This window comes from Chrysochloris asiatica, unplaced genomic scaffold (genome assembly GCF_000296735.1).
Source record: "Chrysochloris asiatica unplaced genomic scaffold, ChrAsi1.0 scaffold00024, whole genome shotgun sequence".
In the NCBI taxonomy this organism is placed as follows: Eukaryota; Metazoa; Chordata; class Mammalia; order Afrosoricida; family Chrysochloridae; genus Chrysochloris; species Chrysochloris asiatica.
Window position 1 is genome coordinate 18,680,369 of NW_006408542.1, and position 20,030 is coordinate 18,700,398.

Sequence of the window (20,030 nt, forward strand, 5' to 3'; positions counted from 1 at the left end):
ACACATTGGGGGTCCTTCATAAGCTTCTCAGCACCTCAGTGGTGGGAGTATAGCTGTTCAGACCTCCCTTTCAAATTCTCTTTCTAGCATATGTTCTCTGAATGGAGCAAGGCCTGGCTGGAATCCCCATTGGTATTAGATGAGAGTCAAGCAGTGCAAGAAAAAAATTGAAAGAGATCTTGAACATTCTCAGCAGAAGAGCGATAGTTTCTGGAAAGACTAGTGTGGTTGCCAAGAAGCATAGAGCCTGCTTCGAATGGAGGTACCCTGATGAGGTGATGTCTGGTTTTTTAGTAAGCATAGTAATTATTTATCTCTCTAGGGAATCTAAATGAAGATACCATCATCTCTTAAATATTGATATTTTAAGAAAGCAGCTCAGACAGTCAGACATCACTACTTGGGTCACAGGGGTCCCTGAATGACCCCAGAAGAAGGGAAGACTGAGAGAGACAGTGTATTTGGCTTTGTTTGGCAGGAGATATCCTCACACCTGCTCACGTGAAGGGTGGAAAGACTGAGGATGCTAGAGGAAGGAGACATGAGCTCAGGAGTCCAGGAAGCTATAAGGGGATCTGCCACATGGATCGTGGAAGGCTGTTTGGAAGGTCGTTAGGGCCCTCACAAAGGCTCATTTATCTTTTCTCCTCTCTTCCTGCTGCTGAGACATGGTCACTCTCCCTTTACTCCTCTCCTCGTGCTAATATTTGATTTTTATGCCTTCATCTTTCTTGATCCTTTCTCAGTCTCAAGTCTTTTGGTCCTAGCAGGTTCCTTACCCTGTGGATGAGGCATGACCAGAAGAGGCCAGTATGAACTCAGGACTTGTGAAGTTCTGTTGCTGTGATGGTTTAGATAAAGAAATCAAGAGTATGTCCAGGGCTGTACAGCTGGAGTTTAAACCTGGACAGTCTTTCTTCACACATGGCTCTGGTTTGTGCTCTACCAAGTCCTCTCCTGCTGAGAAGATTTAGCAGGTTCTTCTTTGCTGGATCATTTGGGGCTGTCCTGTTGGTCCCCTGGTCTTGAAGTGACATCATTCATCTGACCCACTGGTCTGTGGCTTCTGCTCTGTGTTGGTTCACTCCTGTGACTTGTTAGCTGTTGTAGTCAGTCCTGACTCAGGGTGACCTCAGACACAATGGATGAAATATACTGCCTGGTCCTGTACCATCCCCACATTTGGTTGCAGGTTAGACCACTGTGATCTTATAAGGTTTTCATTGACTGACTTTGTGACAGGAGATCACTAGGATTTTCTGTCTTTATCCCCTTTTTAACTTTATTGTGAGTGGAGGTTTACAGAGCAGATCATCAGTTTGACATCCAACAAATCATATACAAAACAGAACATTTCATTTCAATGATTGCAGCTCCCTCAATGGAACAACCTTTATTCTACTTCCTCCCTGTGATTCTCAGTTCCATTCTTTCTTCTTTTCCACCCCTTCTGAATTTTGTCTTTGGGTCAATGCTGCCTTTTTGATTTTTAGTGGTTGATTGTTCTGTAGTGCCCATACCTCACTAGTGTTGTTGTCTCCTTATGTATCTATCTACTGCTTGTCTGAAAATTGAGTCACAAGGGCGAGTTCAGTTCTAGACCTGAAGGGTGACAAATGCCATAGTCACAGGGTTTCTCCAGACTCTTTCTGACCAATAAGCCTGGTGTTATTTGTTTTTTATGATTTTGGGTTATGTTTCACATTTTCTCCCACTCTATCTAGAACCTTCCGAATGTGATTCTTTGCAGAGCAGTTGATAATGGTAGTGAGGTATCATGCACTTCTGGTCTCAGGGTTGTGGAGACTGACGTTCACGTAGTCAATGAGGCCATTGGACGAATCGTTTCAAGTGTGTTCAGTTTTCATCACTCTTCTTTTATCTGACAAGTAAAGACCAATAGTTGCACCTTTAGATGGTCACTCATGAGCTTTTAAGACCCAAGGTTCTATTCACCAAAGTAAATGTAGAACACTGTGATTGTGGTCTATATATGCTATGCCAACTGATCATGTGTCCCCTGAGATTACACTAAGCCTTTCTTCCTAACTCCTGGGACTAGGGTCAATTGTTCTCAGAGATACAGGTTTCTCAAGAGCTTTGGTTTGCAAGGGAGGATCCATGAGGTTGTCTTTGTCCCCTTACCTTCAGCTTAAAATTGTCCAAGCCATCTAGATTCATGTGTTATGTTTTTACTCTTCCAAGGACTGTCCCCTTGTCAGCCAGGTAGCATAATTACTTCTCTTTTACTGGTGGGCAAACCAAGCCTACAAGGTCATAAAAACTAGGATTGCAGAGAGTCCACCTCTGCCCTTGGGCTTGCCCCATAGAAGGGTCAGATCCTTGGAGTTGCTCACAGGCAGTAGTTGTGTACTTGAGCTCCTTCTCCAAGGGCAGAAAAACACTGATTGTAAGTGAGCAGGCCCATAACTCATCCTTTCCTTTTGTCTTGTAACTCAAGTGCCCTCCGAGCCTCTTACCAGATTCCATTGTAGCCTGACTGAGCAGCTGTACCATCATAAAGCAGTGCAGAAATTAGGTTGAGTTACCAATTCTCCCTTCACTAATGCTTTGAAGTACCTGAGTTCTCTCATTCTTCAGTTTATCTTCACTGTGCTGCCTTTCCCAGTGTGACTGTCCTCTCATGGGGAGCTTGCCTGGGCCCCTTCTCACCTGTGTTGTATTTGTCAGTCCCTATCCTGGTGTGGCGCTGTGGGTTAATGCGCCAGACTGCAAAGCCATTTGAATTGCAAGGTCCACGGTTCAAGCTCACCAGCAGCTCCTCGGAAACCCTATACAGGGTCGCTATGGGTCAGAACTGACTTGATGGCACTTAAAACAACAACATCCCCCTCAAGCCCTGGATGAGCAAGACCTCCAGTATCTTTTCATTTTACTTTGTCATCTCTCAATAAGATATGGGGATCTCACCTGCCTTGGGACCTGAACCTTATTTCTCTTCTGCCCATTGCTCCCGTACATCTGTCTTGGCCCATTGGTTCTGGAATCTTTAGCATTGAGGGCCAATTTTTCAGGAACATCAGGACTCTTCACCAGTTGACTGACCTGCAGGGAGCTGCTTCAGCCTTGATTTCCTCATCCCCATCTGAGATGGGCCTTGCCCTGCCTGTTCACCCCTGCTCTGATGGCAGCTTCTCTGTACACCTTCCCTGAGGGAGGCAGAGGTGGCCATGCAGCCGCCCTCAGAGGGGACCTGCCCTGGAGAGTCTGGGGAATGTCCACCCTGGCTCCAGATCTTTCTGAGGCGTGGTGGGTGTGGCTTGTCTTAATGCTGCTCTGACCTGAAGCCTAACATGAACTAAGTGACAGAGCCAGGGGCTATGTTCATGGAGAGTGGTGGTCTCTGGAGGTCACAAATAGAAAGCACTGCCTTCTGAGACTAGTATGCACAAAATGAAAACAGGATGATTTCACCTATTTTAAGTAACTCTTAGGACAGCTGTGAGGAGCTATATAGACAAGTGGACACGAGAAAGAGATGGCTTTTCTCCGCCTCTATCTTTCTTACTTTCTTTTTACAGTTTTTTAGGTATTTAAGAATCATAAAGACATAAAAAAGGATTGTTACTTTAATCACTTCTGGAGATGTCAGTAATTTGCTACTTTTTTGTAAACCCAAGAATGCCCCTAGCCATGACTTCAACTGTTGTGTTTTTAGAATTTAAAAACAAAAAACACACAAGTAATATGTGAATACATTCTCACTCTAAAAGATTTAAGCAAGACCTAAGTCTAGGTAAGTGTATGTGTGTGTCCATATAATATCAAGGTCTTCATCTTAACTTCCCATTTCCATCTCCAGAGATTTCATTGCTATTCATCTTGGCCAGTTTATGCATGCTGGATCCATGGATTCTTACCCACACACAGCACACTCACATATATATATATATATATATACACACATAGAGTATTATCTACCTATTACTGCATAGAGTCCTGGTGTGGTGCTATAAGATAAGCATGCTAACACAAGGTTGGTTTGAACCTCAAGGTCTGCAGTTCAAACTCACCAGCCGCTTTTTGGAAACCCTATACAGGGTTGCTATGAGTCGGAACTGACACGGCAGCACTCAACAACAACAACAACATTACTGCATAAAGTAGTACTGATGACACATCTAAAGCAGTGCCTGGCACCCAGTAGGCATGCAATAATATTGGTTAATTGACTCCTGTATGCGTTGTTCTGTAATTTGCTTTTCATATTTCACAGTGTACCTAGGAATATTTCCAAGTCACTACAGCTAAATCCATGCTATTCTTTTAAATTTGTTTATTGGTGTTGTTAAGTGCCGTCAAGTTGATTCCCACACACAGAGACCCTGTATAGGGTTTCCAAGAAGTGGCTGGTGGATTTGAAGCACCGACATTGTTGTCTAAACTGACCTTGCGGTCCAAAGCATCTCCTAGAGCGCCACACCAAGACTCCTTTTTGGTGGTGGTGTGCTGTGGAGTCAGTTCTGACTCATACACTGCATAGGGTTTCTGAGGCTGTAAATCTTTACAGGAGCAGAAAGTCTCATCTTTCTCCTGCAGAATGCTGGTAGTTTCAAACTGCTGACCTTGAAATTAGCAGCCCAACTCGTAACCACTAAAATACCAAAACTCCTTATTAATGGGTGCCTAAAAGAAGCTCTGGTAGCATAGTGGTTAAGAGTTGGGCTGCTAATCTCACATTCAGCTGTTCGAAACTATCAGTTGTTCTGTGGGAGAAAGATAAGGATTTCTGTTCCCATAAAGATTTACAGCCTCAGAAACCATGTACAGAGGTCACTGAGTTGGAACCGACTCCACGGCACTTCACAACAACAACAATGGAGTCCTGAGTTCTGGTGTTGCGCTGTGGGTTAATGCGCCAGACTGCAAAGCCATTTGAATTGCAAGGTTGGCAGTTCAAGCTCACCAGCTACTCCTCAGAAACCCTATACAGGGTCGCTATGGGTGGGAAGTGACTCAACAGCACTTAACAACAACAATGGAGTCCTGGTGTGGTGCTGTGGGTTAATATGCTGGACTGCAAAGTCAGTTTGAACCGCAAGGTGGGCAGTTCAAGTTCACCAGCCACTCCTGGGGAACCCTGTACAGGGTCAGAAAAGACTCAACAGTACTTAACAACAAACAACAACAGTTTTCCACAAAAGGAGCCCCAGTGGTATATTGGGTTACCCATTGAACTGTTAACCCAAAGTTATCAGTTCTAATCTGCCAGATGCTCTGCGGAAAAAAAGATTGAGGCTTTCTGTTCTCATAAAGATTTATAACGTTGGGAACCCTATACAGGGTTACTATGTGTCAGAACTGACTCCACAGCATACAACTACTACCACCAGCCAGTATTCTACAATATGGGTATATAATTATTTACATATTTTCCTCTTGATGGATGTTTCCTTGTTTTTGTGTTCTCACTATTTTAATTGACATTTTAAAAAAGTATTTATTGTGAATTGCGTGAACATCAATTTTACACTCATCCTATTGTATTTTGTTTCATTGTAATGATTACAATCCCCTCCATGCATCATCATTCAACAGTATTTGCTTCTGTTCCCTCTAATTTTTTTTTTTTAATGTACACAAAAACACTCAGGAATATATAATCATTTAGAAAACCAAAGGGCATATTCTGCAAGCCTGCCACCTGACCACCAGCACTCAGTCCCTCTCTTTCCATGAGTCTAGAGTCCTCAGATGCTCCCTCTCTCCATGTTCTCATCTCTGCCTCCATCTCTGGTGTTGGTGCTTCTCTGGATAGGGTTCCACATTCTGCTCATGGTTTTCTCCCTTGATGGTCCTAGGATTCTCTATTCCTGGAATGTAAGATTAACTACTCCCCCTTTTTTGTTATACAACTTCTACCTTTACAGCTGTGACAATCACACTTAATCATGATAACAATTACTCACTATTGAATCATAAGAATCTTATCCCCATCTTGCAAAGTCAGTTTGAACTGCAAGGCTGGCAGCTCAAGATCACCAGCCGCTCCTCAGAAACCCTATACAGGGTGATTGTGAGTCCAAATTGACTCAAGGGCACTTAACAACATTAGTGTTTTATTGGACAGACAGGTCTGGCTTTCCAACACCAGAGGGCGCCAGTGGTTAAATTATGTAGACAAGTAGCCTTAGCTAAGAAATTCCCTTCCTTTGGTTCCTTTATCTTGTTTTTTACCCCTGTCACCTCGTGATGAGACAGAGAGAGAGCTTTCATGGGGTCAGTAGGCAGATGTGGGTAAGGTGATCGTGGTGTCAGATGGTGCCTGTGGCTAACACTTAGCTGATGCTCTGTCAGTTTTATCCTCAGACTGAGGATTTCGGGCAGTTGTTAGTAATATTTCAGTTACTGGAGTCAGTACCATGACGGGGCTATGGTGGAACTTTCTTTTTTGTCTAAGAAAATACTCCATTCCCCAGCCTTTGGCTTCTTGGGCTCAATGTCATTGTTGTTGTTAGGTGCCGTTGAGTCAATACCAACTCATAGCGACTTTATACCAAGCAGAGCGAAACGCTATCCAGCCTCACCATCATTGCTACGCTTGACCCCATTGCTGCTGCCACTGTGCCAATCCATTTCATTGGATTTCTTCCTCTTCCTTGCTGACCTACACTTTACTGAGTATGATGTCCTTCTGCAGGGACTGGCCCCTCCTGATAATATGTCTGAAGTATGAGAGACAAAGTTAGACCATCCTGGCTTCTATGGAGCATTCTGACTGCACTTTTTCCAACACAGATTTGTTTGCTCTTTTGGCAGTCCTTGGTACTTTTAATAGTCTCCTCTAGCACCATAAATCAAATGAATCAATCTTCTACGGTCTTCCATATTCACTGTCCAACTTTCACATGCGTATGAAGTTATTGAAAATACCATGGCTTGGGCTATTGGGCTCAATAGCTCAGTTCAAGTGTGGGGTGTGGTCTGCATTGTCCTTCCCTCCACACCAGTGATGTGGTCATCCAGAGCAAGTGGGAGGTCTGGCCCATCTTGCCGGCTTTCTTTCCAAGAACAGTTTATCTTTTCACCCTCGATGTACTACACCAAGACAACTGAGTGATATGTGTGAGCAAAGGTATTACAGTAGAGCTTTATTCCTGTGAACTGGGACTTTAGGTCTGAAAGGAGCCTTGGAGGTCCCCTCATACAATCGGTCCCTTTTCAGGTGAACATCTTGGCAGTTTTGACCCTGAGCTTCCCCCTCTCAATTGCAGTTATTGTCTGAGAGTATTAGAGTAGAAGGTATACAGGTGACTTGCTTGGGTCCAGAATCCAAATGAAATTTCTTTAGATAAGCCAATCAAGTTATTGTATGGTTCATGCTGTGCACCTATACTAAACAGGAGGTACAGTGATTAGTAAGGATCAGTATGTGTGGGAGAATCAGTATGAATCCAATCCCCCAAATTGTAGAAGTGAATCCAGTCACATGACACATGCTGTCTCTCCAACCACAGCTAACAAGGGCTGGTACAGAGCTACAAATTAGAGACCATGTTTCAGGCCAACTATTCATGCAGCATTTCTCGGGCCCCAGCCAACCAGACCAGGTCAGAACTCACATATTAGGACACCTTCCTTCAGACTGCCAGACAGACACTAGCCCCTTCTAATGAGCCCCTCCTTGAATGGAGACACTAGCTGCAACTGCCCCTGTTGTTGTTGCTAAGTGCTGTTGAGTTGGTTCCAACTTACAACAACCCTGTATAGGGTTTTCCATGAGTAGCTGGTAGATTTGAACTGCCAATCTTGTGGCTCAAACCAACATTGCAGTTGAGTGTCTACCCTACGGTACTACACCAGGACTCTTCACTGCCCCTGTAGATTTGTGAATTCACTGAAACGGCTCACAGAATCTCACAGAGCGTATACCATACCTACAGCTGCAATTGTGTCACCATAAAGAAGTATGCAAACAAAAAACACATAGAGTGAGGTCTTGGGAGTCACAGCATAGAAATTCCATGTTCCCAGGAGGCATGCAGTACACTTCCTATATGTATGATTCTAGCTAGGAAGCTCCTCTGAGCCTCAAGGTTCAGGGCTCTTGTTGGTCTCACCAAATAGCCATGATAGATTACTTCATGCTTCTTGAGGCCTAGTCAGCGTTGGGTCTCTAGTGATCTCTCTTGGTCTGGTCAGACCCTACTCATTAGCCTTTATGTTGGTACAACTCAAAAGAACCAAGAAAAAGGTTAAATTGCCTCCTGAAAGTGATTCCACACCCTGAAGTTTCCAAACAGAAATTTAAAAATATGATATTTGTATATTTTCAATGGTATTTTCAGTAGCCTCATATGCATTTAAAAGTTGGACAATGATTAAGGAAGACCATAGAAGAATTGATTCATTTGAGTTATAGTGTTGGAAAAGAATGTTAAAAGTACCACAGACTGCCAGAAGAACAAACCAATCTGTGTTGGAAGAAGTACAGCCAGAGTGCTCCTTGGAAGCGATGGCCAGACTTCGTCTCTCATACTTTGGATATATTATCAGGAAGGACCAGCCCTGGAGAAGACATCATGCTGGTAAAGTGGAGGGTCAGTGAAAAAGAGGAAGACCCCCCAATGAGATGGATTGGCACAGAGGCAGCAGCAATGGGCTCAAGTGTGGCAACAATTGTGAGGTTGGCCCAGAACCGGGCAGTGTTTCATGTTGTGCATGCGGTCGTTAAGAGTCAGAACCAACTGGACAGAACCTAACAACAATTTGTGCATTTATTCACATTTACTATCTATAGGAAGAATGACTATAAGGAAGTAACTAGAAAGCTAGCAGTGGTCACCACTGCAGGGTGGTCTAATGAATAATTTTATTTCTATGTGGTGGAGTGATGGGTGATTTTGACTTTTTCCTTTATATTTCTTTGTATTTTCCCAAGTCTTCCAACTGAGCTTTTCCCCCAAGTCTTCCAAATCCAACTTTTATAACTAGAAAAAATGGTCATGTTTGAGGCCATGAGTATTTGCAAGTCTCTCCTCCATGTCTCCTACAGTCTGTAAGATGAATGTTCACCGTCGCTGTGAGAACAACGTTGCCCCCAACTGCGGAGTGGATGCCAGGGGAATTGCCAAAGTGCTGGCTGATCTAGGCGTCACTCCAGATAAGATCACCAACAGTGGCCAGAGGAGGAAAAAGGTAACAAGACTTGCTGATGTATGTGGAGTTAGTTGTGGGTCAGCATTTCAGGGAACCTCTCTACAAGAGTGCTCTGGAGTAAAGTTTGGCAGATTTACGTTTCCCGCATTTACTCAGAACAACATGTGTGTAACAGGAGGGGAGAGGGAGAAGAAGCCAGCCAGGGAGGTAACATTAAAGTCTCCTTCAGTTGCAAACATGGTGGGGAAAAAAGCAAGCCTCATGGGTAATGTCTGCCAGAGAAACATAAGCTTTGAGATGTGGTCTTTGAAATGCCCTCTCGAGAAAACACAACAACTTTAGACAAAGAAATATCCTTATCTGCCTCCAGAACAGGCATGAAAGTAGGGTCAGTGTCTGATCTTGGCCCCTGGTATTATTGTAATGAGGATAAATGGATTGAGAGCTGGAACCACATTCTTGTCTAGGGAGGAAGCCAAGAAGATTTGTGATACTATCAGCACTCAGCTGCCCAAAGAATATTGTTAACGTCCCACAACATGAAACATCTGGGCATTTCTTTGGAGACCAAAACCCTGTCTCTATCTGTGTAACATTTTGAATGTCAGTAGGAAGAAATCCATTTGTTAAAATGTTGTTTTGGAAAGTCAGGGCCCACAGATATAAAAAGACTTAAAATCACTTGTAACATTTTGTTTGTAGACTCTTTTTTAGCCTTGGTTCCTAGCCTAAAGTAAATTATGGAAAAAATTTTGGAGGAAACTTAAATACATATTACTAAATGAAAGAAACTAGGCTGAAAAAGAGTCATACTTTATGAGTCCAACTATATGAAGTTCTAGAAAAGGAAGAACTAAAAAGACAGTAAAAAAATCAGTGGTCATCAGCCATCCAGAGAGGAAGAAGAGTAACTAGATGGAGTGGAAAACAGGAATGTTTAAGGCAGTGATACTATTTTATATAAAACCATAAAGGTGGACACATGACATTATGCATTAGGATTGTTGTACAACCCACACACAGTAAGTTCTAATGTAAACTGTGGACTTTACTTAGTAATAATGTATTAATATTGGTTCATCAATTATAACCGATATATCACACAAGATGTTAATAATAAGGAATTGTGTGCAGTAGAAAGGTGTAGACCCACCTCTGTTTTTCTGTCATCTAAAACTGCTCTAAAAACCTAAATCTATTTTTCTTTTTAAGATTATTTATGAGAAAGCCAGAAAAACTATGTTAACTGGGAAAGCACTTCGGTTGGGAGGGAGTAAGGAGCAGCCCTGTGGCCCCACATCAGGTATTCTGAAGCTCGTTACTAGAAAGCAAGTCTGACGGAAGTACCTCTACAACCTCAATTTGGCTCTGAAGTACCTTCTAGAGGGCCCACCTTTCCTAGCCATCTTCACATTTTACAAGCTGCTACACCCTTACCCCCTGTGCCTCTCAGAAGAGCTTTTTTCCTTGAACGGGAAGAGTTGGATTGCTTTCATCAGAGTAACTTCCTCCTTCTCTGTCTTCTCAGTAAACAAAGTTGTTTTCCAAGGGTTGAAGAAAAACCTCTCTTCTCCCTGGTTGAGTTAACTGGGGGGGACTTTTGTTCCTCTGGTGACTCTTCCTAGCTCTGTAAATGCCTCTCGTGGAAATAGGACTTCTATTATTGAGTCAGAGAGTTCGAGTCATTGAGGTATAACTGAGTTACTGGTTATGCGGCTGTCTCTCTTGGCTCTGTTGTGAGTAAGATCACTCTGAGTTGGAGCTGGCTCGATGGCACCTAACAACAACATCTTGGATTTGAGAGGAACCTCGTGCTATGACATCAACATAGAGAAATTCAGGAAGGGACAGAGTGTCAGACTAGGGTTGTTGTTAAATGCCATCGAGTCAGTTCTGAGGCTGTAAGTTTTGAGGGAGCAGAAAGCCTCATCTTTGTCCTGTGGAACAGCTGCTGGAGTAGAACCACCGACCATTAGACTAGAGTACTCATTCCCAATATTTGTATTCTGATACAAAAGTTAGAAAAGGCCAAGAGAGAAGCTGTAATGGCTCAAGTTAGTATGAGAGGCTGGGAGAGAATCACTCTTGGTCAGAGAAGTTAAAAGCAATTCTTTACAGGAGTGTTGGGCTTGCTGGAGCTTTGGTTTCCCCATGCCATCCCTGTAGGTAGAGTCCAGCTTCCAGAAAGAATACATGCACACAGCTAGAAGACTGAGAGCCCAAGTGGGCAGAAGTCCTTGTGGTCTCTTAGACCAAACTCCTGATTTTAATGCAACTTAAAAAGGGTAGGCTAATTTATACAGTGCAAAGAGATAACCCTGAAGTAAACTATGGACTTTAGTTATAAAAAATTTAAAAATGAAGTAAAAGAAAGTCAACAACAAAAAATAGGATATAAAACGAAAAAAAAAGGAAAATATAAACATGTCAGCATTGATGCCAGAAAATAGACTTCGGGGTAGGATGGGGAGAAAGTCTATGAAAATTTGTCACCCAATACCAATATATCTGAAAATATTGATTGAGTAAGTATTCTGTCATCTTATGCATATCAGTAGGAAAGAATGCAGATACCAGATAAAAGACTTTCTTTCAAAGAACCTACAGTCTAAATGAGTAGAATGCCACACAATATATTATGCATACAGATATTATTAGTATGTAAGGCTGAGTAAAATAATGAAAACGTGCCAATCAGATGTTAGAGACACGTGTCTTAGTAACTTGGGTGAGGTAAATTGGATCATAGAGGGAGGCTTCATAGAAAAGATGTGGTTGAGCTTTTTCTTAGATAGGTCAATCATATGCAAAAAGACTACAAACCAAACATACCGAATTTTCTTGCTTTCTTCTCTTTAATTGGCAAGTGAGACCTTGAGTTTGTGCTTTGAGAATATTGATTCCACAAGTGTTCCTGGGCACCAGGCTCTCTTAAAGCATTCCGTATAGTATTTTGATGCACTTGACCTCCATTCTGATGGGCTTTTTCCTTCTCTCTAGCTCATTGCTGGTGCTGAGTCCTTGCAGCCTACTTCCGGAAGCTCACCCTCTGAAGAAGATCGATCCAAGTCAGCACCCACATCCCCTTGTGACCAGGGTGAGCCTCAGCTTTGCTTCCTTACCTCTGGGTACTATTGTTGGAAGGACTAAGGCATTCGAGGCCTTTCTACCCAAGAGTGAACCTATTAGCTCAAACAGCCTGCTGGTACCCTGGAAGACCTGCATACAACGTCTCCCTATTCCTTTAATAGCTGTCCTTTGACCCTCCAAGGATCTCTGGCGTACTAGGCACTCAACATTGCTGTGCCTACCTTAATTTCCTTCCATGCTAGGGTTAGAGAGACAGAGTGTGCCATGTGTGACCCTCTCTTTCCATTGCTTCGTTCTCTGGTTCCAAGTGTAGGGGAAGGACAGGAATTGAGCCTCATTTCTCCCCTCCTGTGCCGTAATGGCTTACCCTAGACATGTCAGCTCTGTTCACGTAGGTTGAGTTTGAGTGCCCTCCCCCCTTGTGCTAATCATCACACCCCAATCTTGCTGAGTTGGGGGCATGTGTGGATAGGGATAGGAGCTGAAGATATAGAAGAGGCTGAAAGAGAAGTGGGGAGGAGCCTAGCTCTAGGCCTGACTCTCTCTGAAGCTCAGCACTTAATCTTTCTCTTAAGCTTATGCTTGAAGTAATAACAAGTCTCTGAATTCTGCAGGCATTCAAGAATGCAGAGGCTGAGGAGGGGCTTATGTATTTCAAACCTTATACTCATATTACCTGCATCAAACTGCCCCTTGGAAGGGACGTATGCACAGGAATAACATAGAAGTAATTGTACACTTACAAAAACAAATCCATTGCCATTGAAGTGATTCCAACGCATAGTAACACTGTGGCACAGAGGAGAACTACCGATAGGACTTCCTTATAAATCTTTACAGAAGTTGACCACCATGTCCTTCTCCTATGGAGCTGGTGGGTTCAAACTGTTGATCTTTTAGTTAGCAGATGAGCACTTAACCACCACACCAGCAGGACTCCTTAGGGATAGTTTCAATAGCCTAATAATAGGACCTGGATTTTTTTTCCTAGCTCCTTTTTACTTTGTTAATGCACTTTTGTGTTTATTATACTAATATGCACACTCTAACTCAATGTTGGTTCTGTATTACTACCATTGCATGACAAGAACAGCTGGAGAATTGAAAAGCTTATCCCTAGGTGAGGAACTAAGTCAGTGGCAGGGGCAGGACTGCGCCCCTCCTGGATTAGGAATTCCACTTACAGAATCCATGCCATCAAACACGCCTTGAAGATCAGTGCTTCTTACCCAGGTGTAAATAAAACAGGTCTAGGATTCGTGTACCAACTCCAAGGCCATAGAATAAAGGGCCTGAGATTTCGTTGTGATGCTCCAATTAACTTCTGCATCTGGCCCCTGCTTAGTGTGCTGTCTGGCCTCCTGGGGCCTCTGGTCATCCCATCAGTGAAGCCACCATATTGCCCAGCATTGATGTGACACAGATGGCTGGGAAAGTCCTTTTGCCAGACATGGGACTATTATACAGCAGGTACATGACACAATTTCTTTTGTAAGAAAACATGGAAGGACATTTTCGTTAAGCTTTGGTATCCCCTGCAAGTTCTACCTTCCAAAGTCCTTTTAGTAACTTTGGACTTTCTGCTGAGACTTAAAATGATCCTCAGTTAACACAGTGAGTGAAAGTTAAGTGCTGAGTTCGTGGTGGTGGGCAGTGTCTGTGGACTCAGGTGCTGACCTGCCCACTCTTCCTTACCATCCCAACACATCTCAGAGGAGCCCAACTCCAGATCTCAGTAAAGATCTCTGGATCCCTTTGTAAGCTCTGATGAACCTTGGTCCTCCATCAAAGAGGCTATAAATATCTTCTTTCTGCCCAGGTTTGATTTTCTGATTTCAAAGGGTCAGTAATAGCCTCTGCTTCCCTTTCTATAATCCCAGCTTTTCACAAGCGTATTTTAAAATTGGATTATGCTCAAACTGCCCATTCCTCCACGGAGGCATGTGTGTATTAGTGAATGAATAGCTAACGATAGAGCTTCTCCAAACAGAAGAGGTCAAAGGGTCACACAGCGTTATCACCCCCAGGTAATTCAGGCCACATATTTTGGAGGGGCACAAGACTGTCTCACAGTTGTGAAATTGTACTGAGGAATTCCTGCTGCCTCTGAGATAGGTTTGCAACATGTCACTCTGGGAAGCAATTCTTTTGTTAATGATGAGCCCATGGCCATTTCATTAGATAACCTTAGGTGAGCTGGTATTTAGAATAAACTCAGAACAAGGGTAAGTAAAGCCCTTTAGAAGGAGAAGGCATCCTAGTCCCAGTTGTTGAAACAGTGATATCACTGGTAAGTAATGTGATGATGGTGCTCTATCACTTGCTTTTCTGATCTTCAAAGGAAACTGAAAGGGTCCCCTTTGTGTTAGCTTTGAATCTGCAAGGTTCCTGAGATAGTCCTTGATGTATTGTTAGGATAATGGAATCGGAGCATCCAGGGCCTCAGCATCATCTGAAGTTTGTTGGTGAGTGAGCTCCTTGAGAGCAGGGAATATGTCCATCTCCTGTTCATATATTCAGACCCTGCTCTCCATTAGGTGTCACAGAAAGTGTGTTGAACAAATGAGGAACAGATAGAGATACCACATTGGTTCTATTGCTCTGAAGACCAGAAAAGAGACTCAGATTGCTGCAGGTTCTGTGGAAATTCAGCAGATGGAGTGCTAAGGGAAGGATTCATGAAATGTGTGCTAATGTAGTATCTTATCACCCTTGGCCCTAGAAATAAAAGAACTTGAAAACAACATCCGGAAGGCCTTGTCATTTGACAATCGCGGGGAGGAGCACCGGGCAGCAGCATCCACCGATGGCCAGTTGGCGAGCCCCGGCGAGAACGGGGAGGTCCGACAGGGCCAGGCCAAGCGCTTGGGTCTGGACGAGTTCAACTTCATCAAGGTGTTGGGCAAAGGCAGCTTTGGCAAGGTCTGTGGCAGGCTTAGGTGGGACTGCTGATTCCTCTACCTTGTGGCATTGCCTCATTTGTTTGATCTAAGATGAAAAGATGAGCCCTGCAACCTGGTTTGGTTAAGATTTCCTTCCTTGTTGAGTGGAAATGGCCTGAGGCCTAACAGATAGGCGGCCTGGTTCTGCTACTCAGTAACGGAGGCTTTTCTGTAGTCATTAACCTCTTTAGGATTTCTTCATTTGTTAAATGGGGACAGGAATCAAGTAAGCTAAAAGACCAGCTGCTGCAATGACTCATGAAGACCCCATGTGTATCAGAGTAGGACTGTGCTCCAGAGGCTTTTCAATGGTTATTTTTTCTTTTAAGGCATATCTGGGTAGACTCCATCCTCCAATTTTTTTTTTTTTGGGGGGGGGGGAGGTTAGCAGTGCCCAGGGACTCCTTTAAGTGAATCTGTAGGTGAGAAAGCACTTTGCAAGTTTAAGATGCTTGACACATCACTATCAATATCAATACAAATTTCCTCCATCTCAAATTGCCTTTTAATTCATTGTGAAGACTTTGAGAGGGAACTCTAGAATCTCTGCCCTCAGTGAATGCAGGGCTCAAAACAACTCTTAGCATTTTTTGCTCTGAACATTAAGTTATGACTTATCTTTTCTAGCACTTGCTAATGTTTAGTAGTTTAACTTCTGCATGTGGAAAAAATAATGAGAATACCCATGTCATGTGTTGCGCATCTGCATCCTCTTACCTGGGTATCATTTGAAATGTTCGGCTTGCCACTGAGATGAACACAGTGTTGGGTGTGGGTGATTACTAGTGGGCCCAGTTATGATGCCCAGCTAGCCCTTTTGATGGCTTAAAAAAGAAAAACAAAAACAAATTCATTGCTGTCTAGCCATTCTGACTCATGGCAACACTGTAGCTAGAGTAGAGCTTTCTCAGGGTTTCCCAGGCTGTGGCACTGTAGGATCAGCACTGGATTGCGAACCACAGCCTTGGAAACCCTAGGACAGCCCTACTCTAGCTAGCAGTTCAAACTCATCAGCTGCTCCTTGGAAACCCCATACAGGGTCACTGTGAATCGGAATTGACTCACTGGCACTTCACAACAACAATCTTTACTGAAGTCAACTGACAGACCATTCGTTCTCCTCAAAAGTGGGTTTGGACTGTATGCAGATCTTTTGATTAGGAGCTGAGCCTTTAACAGCTGCTCAGCCACAGGTACTTTCTGATGACTTAATGAAATGGAAACATGTTTTCTATTCATTTTAGAAAGAAGATGGAGGGACAGAGAGCCTAGAAAACTGGCTAGCATTTCAACTGACACCTCTGACAGGCAGAGATGTTCAACCATTATACTAAGGGGGTCAACTGAGACCACTGATTGTCCCCTTTGCTCTTCTCAAAAAGCCATGCCTGGGAGTTGAGGAGAGTTGTCTTTCTGAGAGAATCCCTGGGCAGTGCAAATAATTAGCATGTTTGGCTACTAACCACAAGGTTGGAGGTTTGGGTCCAACTAGAGGTGCCTTGGAGCTCTAGTGTGGTGCTTGTAGGATAAGCACTGGGCTGCTAACCACTAGGTCAGCAGTTCAAATCCAACAGCCACTCTCAGAAGTCCTATACAGGGTTGCAGTGATTTGGAACCTACTAGATGATACACAACAACAGAGGTGCCTTAGGAGAAAGCTTGGGCTATCTGTTTCTTGAAAACTAGACATTGAAAACCCTGTGGAGCACAGTTCTTCTATAACACACATAGAGTCTCTGTGAGTTGGCGTTGTATTGATGGCAACAGGGTTTTTTTTTTTTTTTTTTTTTTTTTTTTTAAACTGGTCTTTCTGAGACTTTCTGGAGCAGAGAAACCCTGCTGGAGACCAGACATCCAGCTCTGGCAGCTCCCAGGATCACATGCCCTCACATGTCTTGGACTCTTGAAAGCAGCAGCCTGCTTGATCAGTCAGCTCACAGACTGCAGAGCCATTCTACTTCTCTCTTAAGGGAGTGGCTCTGGGAACCCCGCAGGGTCCAGGGCCTGGTTCCTAGCCATCTCACCTGCCCCTATCTCATCTTGAGATCTCTCTGTGGCAGGAAGCTAACCAGAGCTGACTTTAATGGCAAAAGCTGAAACAATCACATTCTTTAGAGACTGGCTAAATAAGAAACAGACCCCAGCCTTCTGTCTTGGTATTATCCCTCTGGGATGAGAGCACAGGCCTGAGCAGTACTTGGTATAATTTTGTGCAAGATTGAAAGGGAACAAGCAGACACTGGCTGCCCAAGTTTCCATATGGCATTGGCATGATGGGAACTTTGATGACTTGGGAGCACTGAGGTTTCTTCTTAAGAAAATCATCACAGCCAATTTCGAGCCAGTTTTAGAGTCTGTATTATATGTGGGTGAGGGAAGAGCTTTCTGTTAACATCATGAATTTTCTCATGAAGCTTCTGAGTTGCTGCACTTTAGCTTTGACAACTTACATCGGAATACTGTGCTGAGGAGTTCACTATTTAAAAAGAGAGACACTTGTGACATTTATAGAGAAATGAGCCCCCAAAATATCAAATGATAGGAAAACTTTTAAGAAAATAGAACTGTTAATTAGATCTCTGGAGAAGAGTCTAGTTTCCGAGCTTTAAAGCTATAGAAGGAAGAATCATAAGGGAAAATAAGGACAGATGTGGCTACCTCTAGGTGAATGCTTTTAATCCATAGGGCTAAAAATATTTTTGTGAAACAGGCTTAGAAAACTCTTTGCAGCCAATGATAAGTTAATTAATACATTTATATACCAAGCTCACACATATTGGTAAGAAAAGAATGTAATATAAAACAAAATAACTTAGAAGCATAGAGACAAAGAATTTAAACAAGAAATAGCAATTAGAAAATGAACATTTTTAAAAGTTTCATTGCATATTAAAGCAGCATGGAACTAACACTTCACCTATTAAGCAAAAAAATTCTTAAGTAAAAAATGCCCCCAAATGGTAAATTGCTATAAAATGAAAACACTTCTATATTGTCACTGTATATGTTTACAGTTCTTTGGAAAAGCAATTAGGAAATGTGTGTGAAAAACTGTTTTAAAATTTTTCAGAAAAATGTAGCCATATCATCCATTGCTGAGAATTTCTATTCTAAAGGTGTGATCCAAAAGAAAGAGAAAATTACATGCACAAAAATACTCAATGTGTAATGTATTTGTTGCTTGGTTGTTGTTAAGTACCGTCCAATTTGTTCCAACCCTGTATAGGGTTTCTGAGGCCACTGTGGGTTAATGTGCCAGACTGCAAAGCCGTTTTGACTGCAAGGTCGACGGTTCAAGCTCACCAGCTGCTCCTAGGAAACCTATACAGTGTCGCTATGGGTTGGAACCGACTCGACTACACTTAACAACAACAACAACAACAAATCTTTAGAGGAGCAGAAAGCCCCACCTTTCTCCTTATGACTGACTAGTGGGCTTGAACCACTGACCTTGTAGTTTGAAGTTCAGTGCTTAACCTATAGAGTCACCATGCTCCTGTAGTATATTTACATAACAGTTAATAAACAGATATAACTTGGATCTCTTAAGAGGGAAATGGTTAAGTTGTAGAATATTTCCTAACAGCATATTTACTTATTACAAATTATGGTAATGAGAAATTATTTTAAAACTGCTTATAATGTAATGATCAGTTAAGAATAAAAAAAAATGTCACTTTCTCGCTATACTCTGCCAGTTTAGCACACATATGAACACATGACCCATCATTTAACAGCTATGCATTGATCTTTTTTCTGGACATAGTGCTGGAGAATAAAAGTAAATAAGGAAATTAAACTAGTGTCTGTATCAGGATGGCTGTTTTCCTAAAAATTTTTAATGTTGCTATAAAACCCCAAAATCTAAACCCATTGCCATCCAATTAATTCCGACTCATAGTGACCTGAGTGTTGAAAGCATTTGCTTTTGGCGTGTGCTTCTTTGGATCCCCTGCAAGTACAGATTGATGGAGTTATGTTGACGGATTGCAGGTCATGTTGGCGGAACTCAAGGGCAAAGATGAAGTCTATGCTGTGAAGGTCTTAAAGAAGGACGTCATTCTTCAGGATGATGATGTGGATTGCACCATGACAGAGAAGAGGATTTTGGCTCTGGCACGGAAACACCCGTACCTAACTCAACTCTACTGCTGCTTCCAGACCAAGGTATGTTTAGGAAGAAGCTGTCTGACCACTATCTTAGGGACTGCTCTACAGGACACTGTGGTATCTTGACAATCAGATAAAACATCAGTAATAGACCTGCTTTCTTCTCTCAAAAAACTTGATAGAGTAGAATGGATTTAACTCCTGAAAAGATCAGGTGATATTTGAACAGCATTTTCTCTTTTTATGGCATGGAATTTTCCACACAAGGTACTTGTGAAGGGATGGGAGGGAGACTCATAGAGCTCTTTGTTAATGTGGATGGACAAAGCCGAATGGCTTAAACTACCAGGTGTTTTGCTGGGCTCTTTACTCTGCTCTTGACTTTCTGTCACTATGCAAATCATGTCGATATTGCCTTCAGGTCAAATGTAAAAGAATAAAGGTCAACCTACCTGCTTATAATTTGTAGAATATCACATGAGGTGAGGATACAGAAGAAGAGTTGCTTAAAATTTTTTGTTGTTGCAGTTAAGTGCCGCAGAGTGGGCTCTGACTCATAGGTGACCAATATTAAGGAGGCATTTTAACTTGCAACCAGAAGGTGGCAGTAAAGAAACAAAGATGATCTAGAACTACCTTTGGGAGTCTGTCATAGCTGATTATTTGTAAGAGTCTTTGGGAGTCTGTCATAGCTGATTATTTGTAAGAGTCTTGGTGTGGCGCTGTAGGATAAGCGCTAGACTTCTAACCATAAAGTTGGTGGTTCAA

General features: G+C 42.7%; 1 protein-coding gene across 1 annotated transcript in view; it reads left to right on the forward strand.

Annotated features, from left to right (window-relative positions):
* The window catches only part of PRKCE (protein kinase C, epsilon), a 771,524-nt gene that overhangs the window by 503,540 nt on the left and 247,954 nt on the right, over nt 1–20,030 (forward strand). The window contains exons 7-10 of the mRNA XM_006839418.1: nt 9,017–9,159; nt 12,121–12,217; nt 14,933–15,132; nt 19,146–19,319. Of these exons, the coding sequence (XP_006839481.1) occupies nt 9,017–9,159; nt 12,121–12,217; nt 14,933–15,132; nt 19,146–19,319 (614 nt within the window). The remainder of the gene's footprint in view (nt 1–9,016; nt 9,160–12,120; nt 12,218–14,932; nt 15,133–19,145; nt 19,320–20,030) is intronic.